The sequence below is a fragment of the Gigantopelta aegis genome, chromosome 4, assembly GCF_016097555.1.
Source record: "Gigantopelta aegis isolate Gae_Host chromosome 4, Gae_host_genome, whole genome shotgun sequence".
Lineage (NCBI taxonomy): Eukaryota > Metazoa > Mollusca > Gastropoda > Neomphalida > Peltospiridae > Gigantopelta > Gigantopelta aegis.
In genome coordinates, this window is record NC_054702.1 from 97334835 (window position 1) to 97358570 (window position 23736).

General features: G+C 36.7%; 1 protein-coding gene across 3 annotated transcripts in view; it reads left to right on the forward strand.

Annotated features, from left to right (window-relative positions):
* The window catches only part of LOC121371514 (RNA polymerase II-associated protein 1-like), a 50387-nt gene extending 30369 nt beyond the window's left edge, over window positions 1-20018 (forward strand). For 2 of the 3 annotated variants that reach the window (XM_041497453.1, XM_041497454.1), the window contains exons 13-32: window positions 1727-1870; window positions 2445-2582; window positions 2872-2941; window positions 4095-4198; window positions 5095-5150; window positions 5620-5721; window positions 6622-6792; window positions 7394-7541; window positions 7959-8030; window positions 9280-9389; window positions 9797-9995; window positions 10463-10609; window positions 10964-11088; window positions 11810-12013; window positions 12459-12584; window positions 12913-13064; window positions 14123-14255; window positions 14818-14983; window positions 16646-16873; window positions 18914-20018. In XM_041497453.1, coding sequence (XP_041353387.1) covers window positions 1727-1870; window positions 2445-2582; window positions 2872-2941; window positions 4095-4198; window positions 5095-5150; window positions 5620-5721; window positions 6622-6792; window positions 7394-7541; window positions 7959-8030; window positions 9280-9389; window positions 9797-9995; window positions 10463-10609; window positions 10964-11088; window positions 11810-12013; window positions 12459-12584; window positions 12913-13064; window positions 14123-14255; window positions 14818-14983; window positions 16646-16873; window positions 18914-19069 — 2751 coding nt within the window. In that variant the 3' untranslated portion in view covers window positions 19070-20018. Of the gene's footprint in view, window positions 1-1726; window positions 1871-2444; window positions 2583-2871; window positions 2942-4094; window positions 4199-5094; window positions 5151-5619; window positions 5722-6621; window positions 6793-7393; window positions 7542-7958; window positions 8031-9279; window positions 9390-9796; window positions 9996-10462; window positions 10610-10963; window positions 11089-11809; window positions 12014-12458; window positions 12585-12912; window positions 13065-14122; window positions 14256-14817; window positions 14984-16645; window positions 16888-18913 lie in introns of all 3 variants that reach the window. The other variant, XM_041497455.1, reaches the window with a different exon arrangement.
* The last annotated feature ends 3718 nt before the right edge of the window (window positions 20019-23736 follow it).

Sequence of the window (23736 nt, forward strand, 5' to 3'; positions counted from 1 at the left end):
CATAGATGCTCAATTGGGTTCAAATCCGGTGATATCGATGGCCAAGGAAGGACATTAATGTTGTTGTTCTGTAGGAAAGCCGTTGTGAGACGTGCTGTGTGAGGCCTGGCGTTGTCATGTTGGAACACTGCGTTGGCGTTAGCCATAACTGGAACGATGTGTGGCCGAAGGATCTGGTCAATGTAGCCCTGTGCATTCAGGTTGCCCTGCACGTGGACCAGGTCAGTTCTGCCAGTGTGTGAGATGGCTGCCCACACCATGACACTACCCCCGCCGAATCTGTCCACTTCCTGCACGCAGTTTGCCGCATAACGTTCACCACGACGCCTATACACGCGACATCTTCCATCATGACGTCGGAGCAGAAATCGGGACTCGTCACTGAACCACACCTGTCTCCATCGCAGTTGAGGCCATTGTCGATGAATCTGGCACCACTGCAGTCGGAGTCGACGGTGTTGTGGTGTTAAGATGACACCTCGAACTGGACGTCTGGCACGAATTCCTACCTTACGTAGGCGGTTCCGTACGGTCTGGTCAGATATCCTGCGCAAACCTGGTATTGCTGCGACTGTGGAGGTGGCAGTAGTCAATCGTTCCCGAAGGTGGCGTACCCGGATGTAGCGGTCCTGCCCGAAAATAGTGACCCGTGGTCGACCGGATCTAGTGAGGTCACGTGTTGATCCATGTTGCTGGTAACGGTCCCACAGTCTGGAGATGGTGCTTGGGGACACATGGAATGCCCTGGCAACGGCCGTTCTGGATTCGCCTGCGTCTAGTCGGCCGATGGCATTGTTTCTCTGCGGTTCACTGAGACGTGGCATGTCCTGGATTGTCAACTGTCGGCCAGATACAGAGGCCAGGCAAGCGAACACCCTGCACTTTTATACTGTCGGTGTTCATGTTGCACGTGCAGACAACGCACGTGCAGTGGTGACATGGTTTGCACGTGGCTGCGTTTTTGCGAATATTCACATTTTGGAACTTTATTGTACAGTAGCTGCGTTTTATCGAATGTAACCGTGGGAATGTGTTTGGGACATGCAATGACCTTATATTCACAAAGCCTGAACCGGTAGGAAACATAAAATCGGAGTTATAACCCATTTGTACCCTTTTGCGTTTCTTTTTTTGAAGAGTATATATATGTATATGTATATGTATATGTATATGTATATGTATATGTATGTATGTATGTATGTATGTATATATATATATATATATATATATATATATATATTTTTTTTTTTTTTTTTTTTATTCTTTTTTTTTTTTTTATATAAACACCACAAACATTTAACATAGAGACAGAGACATTTTGTTTTGTATATTTGGACATTACAAACATGGATGATGATGAGATGAATGGTGAAGCCACAGTATTTCCATTTTGGTATGGGACTACTTGACAGGTCCGTGCTCCACACTTGCTGTCAGTTGAGCTAGAAGTCTGATGGCATAACCACTATACCACCGAGGCCGGTTTTCTCTATATATTTTTTATTTATTGCTTTGTGATACTAAGTAGGTCTGAAATGCGATAAAAGTTTTATTCATAATTTATGTGATCATAATACCACACACAGTAATTTCATGGGCATTGTTACTTGAAATATCTCACAAGAAATTGATTACACAATTGTATCTGTTGCACACTGTTGAGTGTACCATGGTTGTTGCATCAAAAGTGACGTAATTCCATAATGGAGGGTGTTTTGTATTTCAGGCTTGTCAGGACAGAGTGACTAGCTGGTTCCAAGGTCAGACAGTGGCAAGCCTGCGACCTTCAAGTGCTGAATCTTCTGAAGACGGCATTGAGGAGAAACCAGATGAAAATGATGCAGACGTGGCCAAGAAGGATCTCATTCTGGTAAACTTATAATATGAGATCATACATCATTTCTTTCTGGGGGTGAAGGGGGAGACGTAGTCTAGTGGTAAAGTACTCACCTGAAGTGCGATCAGTCTTAGGATCGATCCCTGTTGGTGGGCAAATTAGGCTATTGCTTGTTCCAGCCAGTGCCCCACAACTCATGTAACAAAGGCTGTGGTATGTACAATCCTATCTGTGGGATGCTGCATACAAAAGATTTCTTGTTACTAATCTAAAAGAGTAGTCCATTGTGTGGCGTCCTTAACCAAATATCCAACGCCATATACCAGTAATTAAAATGTGTTAAGTGTGTCGTTAAATTAAACATTCCTTCCTTCCTTCCTTCCTTTCCTTCCATCATTTCTTGAAGTCATTTGTTTAGTGTTCAATTTTTAGCTGATACTCACTAGTTATTAGCAACTCAGTTAGTTCTAACTGGTTGGTGTATGGCAACCATGGATGAAATCTTCCTCCAGCAGATATCAGACAGGATTGTTTTTTGTATGCTCTGTAGGTTGGAGAGTCTTGAGTCCTTGCACTCTGATATTCCTTATACTGTCTCTTGTTGCAGGCTCTTGTGACACGAATGAGGTTTCTTCAGCGACTGTTTTATATCCTCAAAACACGTAGACCGCAGGCGGTGACCGTTGTTCAGCTTCTCGATATTTTCACTAGGATAGCCAGCCATTCTGCAGCAATGGCTTATGAGGTAAAGTTTTCTTTCAAATACCACAAAATCATAGTTTTTGTTTCGGTCGTTCTAATAATAGAGGAACATCTTTCCATTCATTATGTTTTAATCAGGAGAATAAATCAGAATTTATTAGAAGAATAACTTAGGAATTGGTTTTCATGAGCGTTTTCCTCTTTTTTTTCTAGGTATTTTTGTCTTTTAGTACTGCAATGTTTTGTTTTCCATTGATAACACACTTTCTCATATAGTAATTAGAAATTATTATACACTATTGCCTAAATCATTGTTTTGTTTTTGTTTTCAGATTGTTCATTTTCCAGGATTGATAGATTTAATTGTACAAGAGTTCCTCCCTACTGCATGGCATTCACTTGGTATGTCTAATATTTGTTGGTGAACAAAGCTTCATAAAAATATAACTAGCCTTTGAGAAGTATTTTGATAAAATATATGTTAGCATATTCTTATGTTCTTTAAAAAGTTGTCAACAGATTTTATTATTTAAAGTAAAACCATCACTGTTACACAGTTTGGGGTGGGTGGGGTGGAATCAGTACTGATAAATCTTTTCCAGATTTGTACAGGAAAATTACCTTTTCATGTAATTAACTAAATCCAGCTTGATTCACTGATTTAGTTATTACAGCCTTGTGTTATGATTATAATATAGTCAAACCCATGGGACCAAGTAGAAAGTCCTGTTTCAATGGGTATCCAGTTTAGAGGAAGGAAATGTTTTATTTAACGACACACTCAACACATTTTATTTCCATTATATGGTGTCAGACATATGGTTACGGACCATACAGATATTGAGAGAGAAAACCCACTGTCGCCACTTCATGGGCTACTCTTTTTTGATTAGCAGCAAGGGATCATTTATATGCACTATCCCACAGACAGGATAGTACATACCACAGCCTTTGTTACACAAGTGGTGGAGCACTGGCTGGAATGAGAAATAGCCCAATGGGTTCACCGACAGGATCGATCCTAGACCGACTGCACATCAAGCGAATGCTTTACCACTCCGCTACATCCCGCCCCAAAAATATTTCAGTTTATAGAGATTATGTTCTGTACTGATTTACATAGAGACTGTAACAAATGTCTTGGGGTTTTTCACTGTATATCACAAACAGTGTCTGATCTTTGTTTTTAGTTTGAACACATTATTGGCAAAAAATTTAAAATAAACTGCTCTGTAGAAATATTGTTCTGGTGACACGGAATGTTGTTTGGGAAATACTGTAATTGTTTCAAGAGGTTTGGTTGTAGCTCCATAGTAAAACACTTACCTGATTTGCAGTAGGTAAAAGGACTGATTCCCTTGTTTGACTCCAGTTATGAGAATAAAGATTGTTTGCTGCTTATTGGTAGTTGTTAGTTTCTTTTCAATCTGTCTGTTTTCCTCCCTCCCTATCTGTCTGTTTCTCTGCACCCTCATTTGTCAAAATAGCCATGTTCGACAAATAGCTGTGCTAAGATGTCATGAGACAAACATACCTTTCCTTTCCTTGTTTTTAGATACCACTAAACCTGTATCGGAGGTGTATGGTGTTCCTCTGCCTGCAGCTCTCAGAATGGTCAGGAAGATTTGTCAAGCTGGCAAAAACATGGCTGCTATCATGGTAAGCACCAATTTTGATTCTTTGGTTCATACGCAAAGCTAACCGTGGCTATAATTTTAAACAGTTTAAAGTTTAAACAATACTCCAAACTTCATATCAGACATCTTTTTTGACAACTAATAGCAAATCTGTATTTTTTTGGTGCTGGGGTGTCATTAAATATCCATTCATTATTATTACAGAAAAGGCTACCTTTTGTGGGTATAAGAGTCAGAGGTCAAATGTTATAGGAAAATATTAGAGAAGAGGGAGAGTTGAACTAACATTATAATTTTACTGCATAATGCATAATAGATCTAATAAACATAGTCATGTATCCCTTATTCATCACTTGACATGAATTGTTTACAATGTGTATATAAAATGGTACATGTCAGACTAATAGACTCCATCATATGTGGTCATGTGGAATAGAAAAAGTACACCCTCAGTGGTGGAAATTTCAATCCAGGACGAGGCTTGCCCAGTCCCAGGGTCGAAATTTCCACCACTAAGGGTGTACTTTTTCTATCCCACATGACCTCATATGATGGGGTCTTTTTCTCCCATCCATTTGATAAATAAACCACTATTTTACACGAAGAAACAAAGATGGCTGAAAAAGTAACTTCTTTATTTGACCGTTTTATCATAAATAAAAAACACTGTCATATTTTCCGTGTCTGTTTTATGTGTTAAATAAAATTCAACACTACAAATTAACAAGATAGCTTTTATAATGAAGGTTTTAATAACAAAATATCAATCAAAATCTAACCAACTCGCATTAATATGATGACATATATTACCAGCGACATACTCCCATGTTAAAGGTAATGACATCATAGCCTATGCAAGACAGATTTATTCCGCATAGGCTGACGTCATGTTTTATATTCTTGTATGTTTTTTTCCAGATTGCTAATCATAATTTACGAGCTATATTGTTGAGATATATTGCAGTCACTCCAAGGTGAGTTTACACGTACTTATTTTACAGTTTTTTTCATTCATTATTTATGTAGAAAGTGATGAAGAATTGACCAAATATTTCTGAAGTACTTTATGATGTAAACAATTCCCATTTGGGGACGGGTTTGTAACAGAGAATTTTATTTAAAATACAAATTTTGAGGAGTCAATCATTTAGCACTTTAATATCTTCAAGAACCATAATTTCACAATTGCTAAGTAATTTTGGTTATAAGTCACAGTTAAAAACAAATATCAAACTCCCAGCAGGAATTTTAGGCTAACTAAATGAGCATTCCTGGGATCAAAATATTCTGGAGGGATGAGGGTTGCAAAAGGTATATTTGTGTGCATATAAAATATTGATACTAGTGAATGGCCCTTTTTATTTTAATAGTACTATGTGTAACAAGTATTCTTTCATTACTGTTTGTAAAATCATGTAATACTTAGTTTTTTTAATATTATAGGGATATGCAGCTGCCATTTAAGGAAGCATCTAGTTTGCAAACTGAGAGTTTTAGAGTTTGGAGAATTTGTCTCTCGTATGGTCTGTCAGCAGAAATATATGTGTACGTAATTATATTTTTGATATAAGTTGACTTTTTAAAGATTACTATTAAATGTAAAAAGTGATTGGTTATATGTGAAAATGCTTTTACCGTTTCTATATTCCATAGAATAAGTGTATTTTACAGCATAACTATTATATTTGATTTTCAGTGTTTTTCTGAAACTGTTGTTCACATTGATTTTAACTTGGTTTGCATATATACAGTGAAACCCCTCTAAACCGGACACCCTCTGGACCAAGTAAATTGACCAGTTTTAAGAGGTATTCAGTTTAGAGAGGTTAATTCCTGTACTGATTTTTTAATAAGGACTGTGAAAAATGTCCGGTTTGGGGGGAATTCCAGTTTACAGAGGATCCGGTTTTAGGAAGTTTCACTGCAGTTACTACAGATGATTTTAAATTGTAACCTAGCATACAAAATTGTTACCACGTCTCCATTTTGTCATGTAAGTAACACTTTCAAAGTAATATGTGCACATTGTTAATTATTACTGTCTTATTTTAAATGACACAATAAATAAAAAATAAACAGGCTGGATAATAAATTAATACTTCGCTTTTTGTTTTACAAATTTGGAAGTGAGTGGAGATATGTGCTCCTTTTCAGTGTTTCTGCTAAAAAGAAATTTTTGGGTATGGAGTTATGGAATTGAATGTTACCACAGTTGACTGGGGGTATGGGGAGCCACCCCCAGAAAGAAAATGGGTTACATTTAGGGTTAGGGTTAATAGGGTTATAGTAATGATAAGAGTAATTAATTTTGTCAAAAAGTTAACTTTAAAAAATAAAATCTGCCAAACATTTTGGGTATGGAGTCATACCCATTTTACTCTCTGGCAGAAACCCTGCCTTTTACTCTGACCTCCATGCATAGATGTCGTTTATCTTTTCTCATAGTGACTTATATTCCACTTTGGTGAAGTACCTGCAAACCACTCAGCAGAGACTCACTGGTGACTTAGCTCTCCCAGACGACGACCTCAATAAGGATGCAGACATGCTGTCCTGTTTGGAAAGTGTTATACTGGTTGCAGCAACACCTCAAAATGTTCCGGGATTTACTAGAAGGTAAATACAAAACTGAGAAATGAACAGTAGAAGAAAACACCAGAATTATTTTTACATGATAGGTTGTATTATTGTCTTAGTTCCAATTTTTCTAATGATTTGTAGGTTGCAATTTGATTGATTCAAATGGAGCTTACATTGTTTGTGGGAAAACCTTAACCCTTACATAGCATGACAGTGCAGCTTAATTTAATTACACTGTGGACATGATGAAGTGCTGCAGGCCACTTTTAGTTTGACATCACGAAAATGTTAACTTTGTTTTGGATGATGAGTTGGCATGTGTCTATATCTTCTTGACTATTGCTTTTCAGATATTAAAAAAAACACCTTGCATTGTACTTTATTCTTTTATCTTGCCTTGACAAAGTGAAAAGGCAAGATATAGGTATTAGTTTTTCGCCGGCGGTTGCGGCATCAACTTTATATATAAAGTTTCATGTTTAGATCCATTTCTTATAAACCATAAGTCCTAGATTAATAAAACTTGGTTGATAGTCACACCTATGGATGTTCATCACAGTGCACTGAAAATGTCTATGGTAGGCAAGACATTTAATTCCACAAAATTATGGTTATTTAATTGTTTTGTGGTTTACAGTCAAGATGGCATGGACATGGAATCCGAGAGTTCTGACTGTGTCACCTCACCTGCTGTCATCTGGAGTCACGTGACTGACCTACTGCAGCCAGTCACGTCTTGTTTGAAATTTGTGTTTAACAGAATCAAAGACACTTATCAGTTCAAGGTACATGTATATGATATGATGGTCTTGCTTTATTTTGTGTGGATATTATGTTGGACTCAGAGATGTACATTTTCTGTGGGATGTTCACCATTATAAAATCACACAATATGGAATCATAGTGACCTATGATAATAGTCAGCTGAACATTAATTAAAGACTGGATCAAAAGAATATTCTTGGATATGTATAATGGGAAATATTGTTACTGAAAATTTATTTTTAATAGTCATCTATATTGTTTGTTTGTCAGTTAATCCATTGAATCTCCAGAATTCAGTTTGTTAATCCATTATTTATTTATCTGTCTATTACTAAGTTCATTTTATTTTATTTTACATTGATATTTCACTTACATTTCTCTTTGTTTATATATATTTTTATACATGTACATATGTAATCTTTTCCTTTTTCTTTCAGAAATTTGACCTGCAGTTTGCTACCTCATGTGTTAACATGGTCGCAACCTTTTATGCAAAGCTTGAAAATCAGGTATTAACCTTTTGTATTCCGTTTGGGTAGATTTTAGTACAACACTATAATGTAAATGTATCACTTTATTCTATTTCTTTGGAGTTGTGGATCTTATGCTTAGCACATACTTAGCAATTAATGCCAACTCAGCCATCAAGTTGGCAGTAGTCTGAAATATGCAACAGCACACACCAGCCAACTTGAAGGTTTTGTTGGCATCATGCAAGTTTTTATGGAAGATGACATCACATAACTGCAGATTAGATCTGACTGTTATGTCTTTGCCCAGCACCTACCTACTGACTGACTGGTCAGGAGTAAGGTGTGTGCTCAGCATTATTTTAAATATACCATTCTTAGGCAGTGTCCGAGATTAAATTTTTTGGCCAGTATCCCAGTTGGATACTAACATTTCAAAATCTGGTATCCCACCTGAGAATTTAGTATTATATGGCATCACGGTGGGATACTGGGTTCTTGAAGTCTGGTATCCAAAATTAAATTCTGGTATCCCCGGGATATCGGGATACCGTTAATCTCAAACACTGTTAGATGGTTTTGTCATTGACAAAAGTGTGCAATAAATCTGTATAACTGCACACTGTTTTTAAACCCTACCTTTCAAGTACATAGAAGGTTGTGATGGATCAACATTTGTTCACATTTATTTTATAATTCCAGGAGGAAAAAACCTCAATCTCAAAGGTCAAATAAATAATCCCTTAATTTTACCACTTGGTTAATAATAAATAAAATCAGGTTTGAACAAACTACAAATCATTTAACACACTGTTAATAGCTGTAACAGTAAATTGTAAAATAACAGTATTCAATAAACTTGCACTGCTGTTATTTTCAAGATTTTTCACTCAACATTACTTTACTTTTTTCGCTAGGACCAAATGCAAGGATCTGGCATGGTACATGTTGCTCCGAGGACAAATGTTCTTATTGTATTGTGCAACATCATTTTGGTGCATGATAAATTTACTTTTGATGTAAATTTTTATTGCACCCTTCCAATAGTTTGATTGACAGCAAATAGGTCCTTGTGTTGTCGCACTTGTGACTGTCAGCTGCCAATCAAAACATGGAAAGGGTGCAATAACTATGTATACAATGCATAAGTTTATGTGGTAATTATAACTTATTCAAAGAGTTGATCTGCAGTATTAATGCACCAACTAATTGTGAAGTTAACATGTGATAGTTTGTTAAATAAACATACTATATATTTGTTTTTTTATTTTAAATGTTTTGCTTCTAGCCAGGATACAATCCAGTTGACTGTTTACAACAAATAGAGACATTTTTGTATGATGTGTTCCTGCCATGTTGGAAGTCTTTGGGTTTTCAAGTGGTTCGGGAAAGTTTGAGGTAAATACTTTGACCTGAAAAAACAATTGTGTTTTAATTTAGATGTAGGATGGGTGTAGTTGAGTCATGAAAGAGAAAAAGTAAAGATATGATTGTGATTATAATAATCAGCAGTGTAACTTATTTTGAATGTCAACTCAAAATACAGTGAAACCCCTCTAAACTGGACACCCACAAGACCAAGAAACCCATCCAGTTGTAAGTAGTATCTGGTTTAGAGAGGTTCTGTTTTGTACTGATATCTAAAAAGGGTTTTCAGGGAATTCCAATTTAATAAGGATCCAGTTTAAAGGGGTTGCACTTTACATGGCTTATTTTGGAATCAATTCTACATGTAGTTGTATAATATTTCTAAAATTCTGATTTTAATATAACAATTGACTTTTTTTAATGGGTTTTTTTTTCAGTAAGCATTCAAACCTGATCTCTGGACTTGACCACAGTACTGAAGAAACAATGACCAGTCTACCTGAACTACAAACTTCATTCCCAGAGAGAGATCTCACGCTGCCAGTCCTGTCCCCACACAGTCCGTTCCCCTTCCTCACGGCCTGTCTCAGATTAGCTTACATAATCTGTAAGCTGCACAAGGGACTTATAGATGAGGTATTCTTGGTATTATAGTCTTTTTCTAGCTTCACAAATGATCAAATAAAACATAGTTATCCCTTGAATTAAATATTTCAACACACTGTGTTGAGAGTTTTCGCATGCATTCTTAGGAAGACTTGAAGGATAACAAGATTTCTTCAAATAAAATAGAGTAAAAGCTAGTGTTGGGAAGCAGAAATTTCAAGATCGATCTTTGGTTTAAATCAGTGCGCCAACTGATCAACTTTTGATAATACAAACAGAATTATATGAACTCAAGAAGGATTTGAATTCTAGAATCGTGCATCCATTGTCGTGACACCAGGATAGATTTAACAAGTCACTCATTTTACTTTTAATATGCATTCAGTATCTGTTTTCTTTGAGAATAAACATCACATGAACTAATCAACTTTAGATTACAATTGATCATTGGAACATTACAAGTAAAAACATTTCCATTTAATGTCTTCTTTTATTAGGTGCACCAAGAAGTATCCATGGCTGAAGATCTTGTAAGCTATATGAAGAAAATATCTCTAGACAAGCCTAGTCCGCTGAGGAACAACTATTTCACTAGATTTGAGAACATCTTCCAGTTTTATGTCATCAAGTTACAGGCGCTCAAGGTAAGTCTTTTCACAAATGATTATGAAAATATTTTAGGAAATATTTTAATAATGAAAATCTTTAACTAAATGTGATTTAATGTGATGAATACTATAGTCATCAACACTCATTGCTTATTGTGATTTCTACGACAAGAATATGTTTCCAAGGTATTTTAAAATGTATTTTTGATATTTTAGGTAAAATGTAGAGATGTCGTGTTCATTTTAGTTTTTAAATATTTTTTCATTGAATTCCATTTCTTTATTGATGTAATTTGAATTATTGTCTGTGTTAAATCAGTCGCATGATATGTTTATTCCATACCAATTCCTGCATATCTCAACATTATAGACATCTTGGTTTTAAATTAGGTATCCCATCATGCATCCCTCTTTCATCAGTGTGGTCTTCAACTGTTAACAAGACTTCACCATGGCGATGAACATCTAGCACATGATATTCTGTCTACAGTCATATTTAATCCTCACTTCATAAGGTGAGTAATAAGTTCACTTCGTTAAACTGCTAGATTATCAAATAGTGCAAGACTTTTTTTCTTCTTTTTTTAATGTCTCTGCCTTAGTAATTTTAATTGTTTAAAATTGAGTGATACTACCAGTGAGGTCAAGGTTCATTGATCTGTATTCAAAGGTTTAGTCATGATAGAAGTTGAACATTTTGATAAATATGTATCAAATGTTCTTGAAATCTGAGAGTACATCATAAAAGTGGATGTTTTGACATAATATGCCTCTCTTTTGGGGGGTGGGGGACGTAGCCCAGTGGTACAGTGCTGGCTCGATGCGTGGTCGGTGTGAGATTGATCCCCATAAGTGGCCCCATTGCGCTATTTCTCGTTTCAGCCAGTGCACCACGACTGGTATATCAATGGCTGTGGTATGTACTACCCTGTCTGTGGGATGATGCATATAAAAGATCCCTTGCTGTTAATCGAAAAGAATAGCCCATGAAGTGGCGACAGTGGGTTTCCTCTCTCAATATCTGTATGGTCCTTATCCATATGTCTGACGCCATATAACCATAAATAAAATGTGTTGAGTGCATTGTTAAATAAAACATTTCTTTCTTTTTCTTTTTTTAAAATGCCTTTTATAGAATTTTTTAAATATAAATATAATTTGTTGTATTTTGTTGAATACATTATTTTCCATGTTTTGTGATTATTTTGAAATGACATGTATGTTTTTTGTTTTTAGTGAGGGTAAAGATGAAGAACTTGCCTGTCGGTCAATGGCAGAAATGAAATTAGGGGAGACAACCCATCTTAGAAGTGCTACTCAGGAGGAGATAACTGTAACGAGGAGTCAGCTAATGCAAGATGCCTACTCCTGTTTACCCAGTATTAGAACAACGTATCTCACTGCCTTTTCTATGTGGGAGAAATCTGTTAGACAATCCAGGTCTTGTTTGTTAATTAATATTAAAATTATATTTGTACAGATGTTTTGAGGAGCCTACATATTTGTAAATGCGGTATCTTAGACGTAGTTTAATGGATGGATATTTATTACTCCTTGGCTCTTTTTAGTAACTATTTGGTTACAAATTTGAAAGTCAAAGTGATATGCATCAGTTATTTTATATTAGTAGTTAAATTTGTTATTATCAGCATTTTTTTCCAACTGTATAATTATGATAACTTTCAACAGTGACATAACTGAAACACAGTTTTTGTTACAATATATAATATATCATCAAAAGATCTTTGACCAATGAAAGACAAGGCCACATTAAGTATTTTGGTTGAAAAATCTTCTTAAATGTAAAATAAACTCCTTAATTACTACTGGATATTTAATTCTAAAGTTCTTTGGAATTTTATTTCGTCACTTTTGTGTATTTCAGATCAAGACATCGTCAGGTTCCCCAGGACATAGACATGTTTTTAACTTCCCAGATTGGAGAGTTCCTTCTTCCTTGTGATTGGATGTACTTGCCTCTAGTTGACCTTTTTAACAAATTTTCAACAGTGTGAGGAATTGTTGTTGGTTTTTGTTTAGTTCTTAAATTGAGTAAATATCTTTTTCATAGTATGAAACAGTTAGTCATTACTTGTTTTGTTTTGGGTTTTTCCTTGATTTTTTTCAGAATTTTTGTTTTGGTATTAATACACAATATGATCAATACAGTGAAAATATTTACCTTTAATACTTTGAAATTACTTTATCTGAAGAAAATATGTTAAGCTAAATTGTCTTGAATTTACTATGCAGAAAATTAAAGATTTGTTTCATGCATTATAATAGGAATAAGATAATTGATTTGATAATGATTGATGGATGAAACTGTTTATTATCAGGGGTTCATCTGGAAGCTTACCTCCAAATCTTGTAACAATGGCATCAGATGTTCTTCGTTGGGTGTTTCTTCTGGAGTGCTGGAGACCAAACATTCTGGCATCTGTATCTGTGACACTGAAGATCTCGCGAGTTATGTGTGCATTTATGGCAGGTAGGGTTTTGGGTTTTCAGTTCGGTACAATTTTCTTCTGTTGATTACATGACAGGACATATTTAGCTATCACATATTTCATAAATAGGTTTTCCCTCATCCCAAACAGTGTCCCCTGACTGGCACATCAAAGGATGTGGAATATGCTATCAGGGTTTCTGCCAGCAGAGTAAAATTAAGTACCCTAAAATATTAATTTTAGATAGATCATAATAAGAAAACTGTTGTTTATTACAGTATCCAATTTCAAAACAGTCAAACCCATAACCACCTATTAGGGGCACAAGTTTATAATCTGTTTTGTTTTTATTAAGTACCCTCAAATTATATTCTGACAGAAAGCCTGGCTATTACTGTGTATGGTGAAATGCATATATAAAAGAGCCCTTGCTGCTATTCTGTAAGAATAGCCAATGTGGCAACAAATGATTTTTGTCTCTCATTCTCTAGATCATCTGTCAAGATAATAATATGTTGACATCAAATAGCTGTAGTTTAAAATGTGCTGAGGTGTCGGTAAACAAATATTCCTATACCTTGTGGCTTGAAAAACCATTAAAAAAAAAATTCAGTAGTATATAAAATATAACGTCCATCAAAGGCAATCAGTATTATGACCAAAATAACCTCAGGCAAGCTTTCTACCACTGAGCTTCATCCAGCTCATAAAAAAAAACCCAGGGATTCAGCAGATAATTTGGTCAACAAATAAGGGTTCAGAACATTTCAGAGGTATTAGCACTTTGGACAGACAATTAGCAATAATAATCCATCAACATTTTATCTCACCTCATTGAATTTGGAAGGCAAAAAAGGTGACAAGTCTTCTTTTTCTGTTTTTATAACAATATTTTCTACTTTTGACATAACCAAAAATGATGTAGTGTTAACACATTTGTTTGTTTTGATAATGGCTTATGGCCAAAACATTAAAGAGAGAATGGGCATTGTTTTATATACTTTTGAAGATAAGAAAAGTGTTACTTGTGATGAACAGCAACCTTTGTGTGTAGCTGTATGTTACATTTTAAAATGTGACGTGTGTCTGTGTATTTTAGGTAATGACTTGTTTCTGGAGAGATCTGTCCACTGCTATTTGGCTGCTCTGTTGAGGGAATATACTAAACCTGTTCTGCTCGACAAGATGAAATTTGATGAACCCATACCAGGCCTCTCATCATTCTATGAGCTGTAAGTATTCATTAATCATATGGCACACTAATATAATTGATAATATTTTTTATGATTTTTTTTTTTTTAGAGAGATGTTAATGTGACAGGAATATTTCTCTCACAGTCTTGTAAATGTCTTTGGGGGGGGGGGGGGGGTGATGCACTTGAATTCATTAAGTATTATAATGTCTGGACATCAGATCTGATTTAGTCTATAATTAAAATACATTTAATTGCCAGAGTGTTAGAGTTAGGTCTTAGATAATAATCTTTTGTTATCCTTTTGGTTGTGATTTGAAATCAGCCTATTTTAATGGATATTGAATAAAACAAAGCAAAGGGATTAAGTCAGTCATACTTTGCTCTGTATTTATTTGGATTTTTCGGATGCAAATTTGAAAAATAACATGATTGTTGTAGCAAGAAATAAAATTATGTTTGTTTAGTGAGAAATAGCAGAAAATAAAACTATGCTTTGTATAAATATAATTATCCAATGTTGATGTATAAATATAATTATCCAGTGTTAATGTATAAATATAATTATCCAGTCTTAATATTGCTGAACTGTTTACTTCAGGTACCTGTCTCTCTTGGAACAGTATGAGGCTGTCTCATTTGGTGACTCGCTGTTTGGAAGTTACATCCTTTTGCCAATGCAACAGAAACATGAAAGTGACCTTCGCACGGTCATATGGGGAGAAAAGCCTGGAATTCTCCGAAGCCTCTTTCTACCTGTCAAAGAGGTAACTGTATCATAAATTAAACTATTTTTAAAAGATAGTTGATGCTATACAGTGAATAGTAAATAATTATAAATAATAAATACATGAGCCAACATGCCTTGCTTATTTTATGCAGAAAACAAATACTATAAATTGAGAAGCAGTTATAGATATTGGTCTCGAAATTAGACTTATGAGACTTGCAGTGTAACCTTTATCAACAACATGTTTGTTTTGATGTTTTTAATGCTATGTAACACAATTAAATATGGTATGAGATAGCGCCCCACTTCAGAATTTTAAAATGGAAAATATTTTTTTTGCATGTAATACAGATTGATGACTATAGCTTATCAAAGAATTATAAGAACATAAATGTAGATGATACAGTGAAACCCCTCAACACCGGACCCCCTCTAAACCGGAATCCCCTCAAAACCGGACGTTTTCCGCGGTCTCGTGATTTACACATCTTTTAACACTATATTTTACCCCTCTAAACTGGAAACCCCTCTAAACTGAACACCGGACAAACAATTCGGTCCCAATGTGTCAACTTAGTGTAAATCCTACCCCTGAAAACCGGACGATCAAACCAATACCAATCAATATGGCGCCCACCTGTCTGTGAACACCAATGGCTAGTGCAATATGCGCATGCTCGAGATCGCTGTTATCAATGTAATCACCGCTGCATACAGTACAGGTACCGCTCAGCAGGCAAGATTAGCAACTTGACAATAAACAATTAAAAGGACTGATCGCAAGCTTTGGTATGGAGTTAACTACTGTAAACACATTGATTGTGTTGTAATTATGGTTAACATTAGCGGAGTTCGGGTTTGGGTTAGATGTCTTTATTAAGTTACGAGTGTGTTTTAAGGTCTTAAATGTGATCCTTCACAAACATGTCTCATGATTTGCTTCAAAGATTGACACAAATAACAGGGAATTTAATTTGCTGTCTTCCTATTGTGTGAATGTGTTGGGTTTTTTTTAAAACGTTTGTTTAGTGAAATAAAGAGTAAGCAAAAGTATATGTTGGCTTTGCGTAGTCGAATAGATGTTAGTAGGGTTTCATTTTCATGTCGATTTTCAACATGACGGAACGTCCAGCTAAACGTCGCCGTGTTGAACTCTCGCTCGATGATAAACTCAAAATAATTAAAAGTTTCAAAAGTGTACCTAAACCAACGTTAAGATCTTTGAGTGAAAGGTTTAGTATTGGCAAATCAACAGTTGGAGATATCATCAAAAAACGAGAGGTTTATAAGGCAGAGTTTGAAAAGAATATTAGCGGGAATAAACGGCGGTTTAATAACGCATGTAAATTTGATAAGCTCAATGAACTGGTATGGCAGTGGTTCTGTCAAGCTCGTGCAAAAAACATCCCGAATTCAATATTACTCCCATGGATGTTTTTATTTTTCTAAATGCTCATAAATGCACAATTTTTCCACATATTCTTCTTGTTCTTGTTTTAAAACACTTTAACACTTTCCCTATTTTATGGAGAACGGAAGGTATTTCCGTCCAGGCAGACCCCTGAAAACCGGACACCTCTAAAAACCGGACATTTTAATTGGTCCCATGGATGTCCGGTATTGAGGGGTTTCACTGTATATTCTAAATGAAACAATAATAAAATAGTTTGATTGCAGCTTTTCTCTATTGTTCTTTTAGTTGCTGATTCCCATTGAAAGGTTCCTGAGCCCCGATGAGTCGGACGTAGATCTGTTAAAGATGTACTTTGGTCACCTGATGTCTCAGACGGTGCGAGCACAGTGGTCTCCCCTCATGTACCTCATCGCTGTGCACCACGTCAACAGGTTCCTCTTCTACACTCACGACAGCACCAACACCGATTTGAGAAACAAAATGTGGAACAGAATTCTTGTGTGTAAACTGGAGGTGTGGGAATAAGAATAATTATTATTATTATTATTGTTTTTGTTTTTGTTTTTATTATTATTATTTTTAATATACTCTTCAAAAGAAGAAACGCAAAACCACATTGTCGTAACATTTGGAGAATTGATTTCATTATTGAATGGTGAGTCCGATAATTACCAAATGTTGCAGGATTGTTCACAATTCACTCTAGTCCATTGTGAGTAAGTGATAGGACACACCACCAAGGTCAAGGTCATCTGGAGTCAATACCGGGTGTGGCCTCCGCGTGTATTGACAACTGCCTGGCACCGCCTGCCCATTGAAGCAACCAGAGTACGGATGACGTCCCGGGGGATGGTGGCCCATTCGGCCTGCAAGGCTGCTGCCAGCTCGGGCAGGGTCTGGGGCTGTGGTTGTCGCTGTCGGAGGCGTCGGTCCAACTCGTCCCATAGATGCTCAATTGGGTTCAAATCCGGTGATATCGATGACCAAGGAAGGACATTAATGTTGTTGTTCTGTAGGAAAGCCGTTGTGAGACGTGCTGTGTGAGGCCTGGCGTTGTCATGTTGGAACACTGCGTTGGCGTTGGCCATAACTGGAACGATGTGTGGCCGGAGGATCTGGTCAATGTAGCCCTGTGCATTCAGGTTGCCCTGCACATGGACCAGGTCAGTTCTGCCAGTGTGTGAGATGGCTGCCCACACCATGACACTACCCCCGCCGAATCTGTCCACTTCCTGCACGCAGTTTGCCGCATAACGTTCACCACGACGCCTATACACGCGACATCTTCCATCATGACGTCGGAGCAGAAATCGGGACTCGTCACTGAACCACACCTGTCTCCATCGCAGTTGAGGCCATTGTCGATGAATCTGGCACCACTGCAGTCGGAGTCGACGGTGTTGTGGTGTTAAGATGACACCTCGAACTGGACGTCTGGCACGATATCCTACCTCACGTAGGCGGTTCCGTACGGTCTGGTCGGATATCCTGCGCAAACCTGGTATTGCTGCGGCTGTGGAGGTGGTAGTAGTCAATCGTTCCCGAAGGTGGCGTACCCGGATGTAGCGGTCCTGCCCGGGGGTAGTGACCCGTGGTCGACCGGATCTAGGGAGGTCACGTGTTGATCCATGTTGCTGGTAACGGTCCCACAGTCTGGAGATGGTGCTTGGGGACACATGGAATGCCCTGGCAACGGCCGTTCTGGATTCGCCTGCGTCTAGTCGGCCGATGGCATTGTTTCTCTGCGGTTCACTGAGACGTGGCATGTCCTGGATTGTCAACTGTCGGCCAGATACCGAGGCCAGGCAAGCGAACACCCTGCACTTTTATACTGTCGGTGTTCATGTTGCACGTGCAGACAACGCACGTGCAGTGGTGACATGGTTTGCACGTGGCTGCGTTTTTGCGAATATTCACATTTTGGAACTTTATTGTACAGTAGCTGCGTTTTATCGAATGTAACCGTGGGAATGTGTTTGGGACATGCAATGACCTTATATTCACAAAGCATGAACCGGTAGGAAACATAAAATCGGAGTTATAACCCATTTGTACCCTTTTGCGTTTCTTTTTTTGAAGAGTATATTATTATTATTAAGATGGCTATTATTTTTTTTATCGTTCTGCCGCATTTTCCTTTTTGAATTTCACCTCATTTTCTGATCTGGCAGCTCCTATCTTTATACGCCTGTCTTTGATGGGTCGGTTTATGGTATGGCATTGTCCGTAAACTTTTAATTTTTGGAGCATATCTTTCTTATCAATTCATATAGGATCACCAAACCGTGCATGCATGTACAACTTACGATGGTGATGTGTTGCATACCATAACTAGGTCACTGTGACCTAATTATAATGGGCATATCATGTACCTCACCCAGACCTTTGTTGATGTTCTTTTGCTGTCCACAGCCTTCAGAGATTTGTTATTCTACAAATAACTATATGATATCCATGGTTCAGATTATTGAATCACCATTCAAGTATTCTTTTCAGTACAGAACATGTTTGACATACACTGGTAAATAACAAAACCCATTTGTGTAATTTCAGGAAGTGAAAAAGCATTTGATCTACTACAAGACAGTTGATACCGATGCCGATTTCAGTATGGCCCTGTATACAGACCTTCCACCAAACAGAAACAAACTTTTCAAGATGAGGAAAGAATTAATGACAAATAATCCGCTGGGACTACATTCCAAGTGAACAAATGTATACTGAATTGTCAACCATGGAGCATGATAAATTTAAAATATTAAAAATAAATTGTGTTTCAGATGGATGTTGTCAACATTGTTGTACCTAGACATTATGCATGACCCAAATGCGACTGGAACTAAATTTCAAGAGGTTGATACCCTTGAGTGTGGCTTAAGCTCAGATTCTGACACAGTGAGAATAAATAATTTTACATCACCAAGGTCTCCAGAGGAAGTGGGGAAGAAAAAACTGAAGTTGGAGTTGTCAAACTTTGACTCGATTCATTCATATTCCATACAAACTAATATTTAACACATATCAGTATTAACACTTTCTGGCCAACACATAAAGCATGCATTTGGACAGGATTTTAATCTCTCGGAAACATCAATCTCTCAAACTAATGCACTGGTACCAGCCAATTTCCTGTACAAACTAGTAATATATATAATAAACTCCAAAACCTGAAAACATCAACCTCTCAAAAGTAACTTCTTTTCCCAGTATACAGATTTAATAGATATTAAGCTTCCACAACTGGAAGGAGGTGAAATTATTGAACTATTGTTGATGGCAGTAAAATGTATTGTCAGCGATGTGAAATGTGTGTATCTCGGAAAGACAGTGCTGGCAGTCAATGTCTTTGGTAGTAATGACCCTGATTCTTCATCGACAAAGCAGAATAAAATATGCCTGTATATTGGGTTATCATCTGTTCACAGTAATGGGCCTCGTTACATAATACCATATTACAGAATGATGTCGGCCAAACTCTGAATATTCTAATTAAATGCTACCAAGTGTTAGTAATATTAATGACACGGTTATGACATTTTGTTATTCTGAACATTTCTATTATGCATTCATGTTTTATTTTCTTACTTACCACTTGTGTATGTATGTGCCTTCTCCTTTTTGTTTCATCTGTAAATAAATACATTTACCTATAATCCCACACATGTTCGTATGTCAGTTTCATTTCAGCAGAGCTCGAACTTAATGACGGCAATTGCCATAGTTTCAATATAAATTACTGTAGGTCAGAGGCTTTACCGATAGCAGGGTTTTTTTGCCATTGGATAAACATTATTTCTGTCTGTTGAAAAGATTATTTTCAGGGCTTATATTTGTTGCGAAAGTTACTGGTTTCAAACTGTCATAGGCTGGCTCAAAATTGTGACAGATAAGCATCTTGCCTACAGAAAAAGCATTTTAAATTTGTCATAGGTAACAAATTATTGTGTTCGATCTCTTGTTACAGTTGTGTCTTATTTTATTTTACACTACCAGCATTTATGATCATCTATTTTAGTATTAAGGAGATGAGACAAATTAACGTACTGCAAACAGCATTTTATACAACACATACGAAAGGAACATGAATTGCTTAAATGTGAAATGAATTCGAAAACCACACCTCCCTGAAACTCAAATTATTTCTCTGTCGCCTTTAATTTCGAGTTCTCGAAGTTTCACTGTATATATATTTCTCATTCCTCCGGAGTTATTGATGATGTGTGTATATAAACTGCTGACTTCACAAACTAGACCTGACAGTAGACATTTCTATTTCTTATATGTCAATGTACATTCACGGGAATAACTTGTGATGTCCAAACATATAGTCTGTTATATACGGTTCATGTATGTTGAGCCTTACGGTCACAGTGACACACTAAATTAAAACTCTGTAAAACAAAATGGGTAAATTGCCATGAAAGTTAAACTTTATCTGTAACAGTACATGATACAGCTAATACAAAATGTCATCTCAATATCTTCAGCATTGGCAAAAAAATAATAATAATAAAAAAATTCATATCTCCTAAGTTCAAAGGTCATATTTGTGTGAAAAATGGGTAAGTTGCCATGAAAAATCAAACTTTATCTGTAACAGAACATGGTAAAGCTATACACAAAATTTCAACTCAATATCTGAAATATTTCACACAAAAAAAAAGTCCGGAAAACAATTTTCCATATCTCCTAAGTTTAAGGGCCATAACTCTGTCAAAAAAAAGTAAATCGCTATGAAAGCTATACACAAAATTTCAACTCTATATCTTATATCTCAAAGCATTGTGGGGAAAAAATCCATCCAGAAAACTATGTGGGACAGACGGACTGAGATGAAACCTATTGTCGTCTCTGGTTGGACCTGTAGGGGACTAATAAGCCATGGTTACATAACTAGATTAAACATATACACTCCTTACTCCATATCGTTTTGTAAAATTATGTGTCCCATATTTGCTCTCCTCACTAGAACATTGGGCAACTGTTGAACGGCCTCATACTGTTTAGATCAACTACTTCATTGTTCTATAAAGTTGTATATTCTCAATACATAAGTATCCAACATATTGTCAAAACTATTGCCTGTTTGGTGGGGGATGTAGGTTTTTCTCTCCTTTTTGGGGGGGTGGGGGGTGGGTTGGTATGGTTTTTTGTGTGGTTATTATTGATTGATTTTGTTCCAGAATCTGATCTCTATAAGAACAGAATATTTATGAATAAAGACCGATATGGAATGGCAGTGTCCTTTGAGAATTGGGTGTAGTCCACCTAACTGATAACAATCCCACACACTTGATTGTCAGTGCTATGCCCACGCACATCTATCATATCTGTGTCATTTGCAGCATTTAATAAATGCTGACATACGTTTATTATTTAATACCTCATAATAAAGCTGTCAAGCATGTCATGTTTGTTTTCAATTGACTCTAGATGATGATAATAAAATATTCACGCCATTAGCTATTTTAATACACTAGTATATCCATGGCATTTGTTTACTATTTGTTTAAGTATGTACTATAAAGTACACTAGGGCTGTTCCATAAATGATAGCAGACGATATTTTATATGAGGGTCGTAAACATTTTGTTTGAACGAGTTTGCTAGATACGGTTTTAGTATTGATCGCTGTTCTCTTTAGATGTTGACGATGAAAATTATTAAAATATTTGTATCTATAGTGTCATTACTGGATGGTGTTAACGCCCATTGTGTCCCGTCACCACCCCAGATACGCCTGGTAGCCTACACCGGTGTAAGTGGTGTCAGAAAAAATAAACAATAGACACCACCCATATGTATATAATAAAATTAAATATTGTCAATTCTCATTGTGCTGTTATAAGACCCAAACGGCTATATACTAGTGGAAAATGGTGGGGGGGGGGGGGGGGGGGGGGGGGCTGGACTGAAGTACCTGTGTATATCTGACTTGAAATTTGTTTTGTTCAGACACTACTGGATCACATTGATGTCAAACATTTTGTAATTTTGACATATAGTCTTAGAGAGGAAGCCCGCTACAGTTTTCCATAGTAGCAAGGGATTTTTTCATGTCCACCATCCCACAGACAGCATAGCACATACCACCACCTTTGGTATACCAGTCGTGGTGTACTGGCTGTAAAGAGAAATAGGCCTTTGGTTCCACTAACAGGGATTGATCTTGGACCGACTGCATCAGGCGAGCGCTTTATCACTAGGCTACATCCTGAATTTTATTTTGACTTTGACACATAAGAATGGAACTAACAAATTATCATATTTCATCCTGCTAGCTACAATCCTGACATCTTATTGTCATTTTAAAAAATATTCAGAGAGAAAAACAAAAAATATAATTTTGGAGCATTCCGTCCCAACCTTTCAACCATGATCTGTAGGTTGGCCTCAATGTAGGCAAAATATCAACAGTCAAAATGCCACCTATAGTCTCCCAAAGTAGTACTAATCAAATTAAAAACGACTGCTCGTTGGTTTATCACTTTTCATAACTTCACATTATACACTCCATGGCCAGACTCGGTAATAAAGTGATTTTTATTTTTACCCCAATTTAACATGCTTATTGATTCAAAGATAACAAAAGTGCCTGTAAATTAATGAACCAGACATCAAAAATATGAAATAAGAAAAGAAAAAAGTCATTAAAATAATAGCTGCTTAGGATGATAGTATCAACAATAGGTCCTTGCAGGAGTAGGCTGAAAAAGAGTTTTGAATAACTTCAAAATTTCACAGATGCGTGGATTGAAATTACACAACTTTAAATGAATGATCCAACTATTAAAGTGGTACCCAGGAAAAAAACTGAGATATACCACATTAATAGTAGACCTTTTATTTCTTGACAATTTGTTTGCATATTTTAACGACGTTCTCAACACATCTGTAGGCCTATATTTACGGTTATAATGGAGTAAGACATATATTGGGGAATTGGGAAATTGTTTAACGTGCGCATTCGTAGCAAGCTACCGGCCTCGGTGGCGTCATGGCAGGCCATCGGTCTACAGGCTGGTAGGTACTGGGTTCGGATCCCAGTCGAGGCATGGGATTTTTAATCCAGATACCGACTCCAAACCCTGAGTGAGTGCTCCGCAAGGCTCAATGGGTAGGTGTAAACCACTTGCACCGACCAGTGATCCATAACTGGTTCAACAAAGGCCATGGTTTGTGCTATCCTGCCTGTGGGAAGCGCAAATAAAAGATCCCTTGCTGCCTGTCGTAAAAAGAATAGCCTATGTGGCGACAGCGGATTTCCTCTAAAAACAGTGTCAGAATGACCATATGTTTGACGTCCAATAGCCGATGATAAGATAAAAAATCAATGTACTCTAGCGGCGTCGTTAAATAAAACAAACTTTACTCAT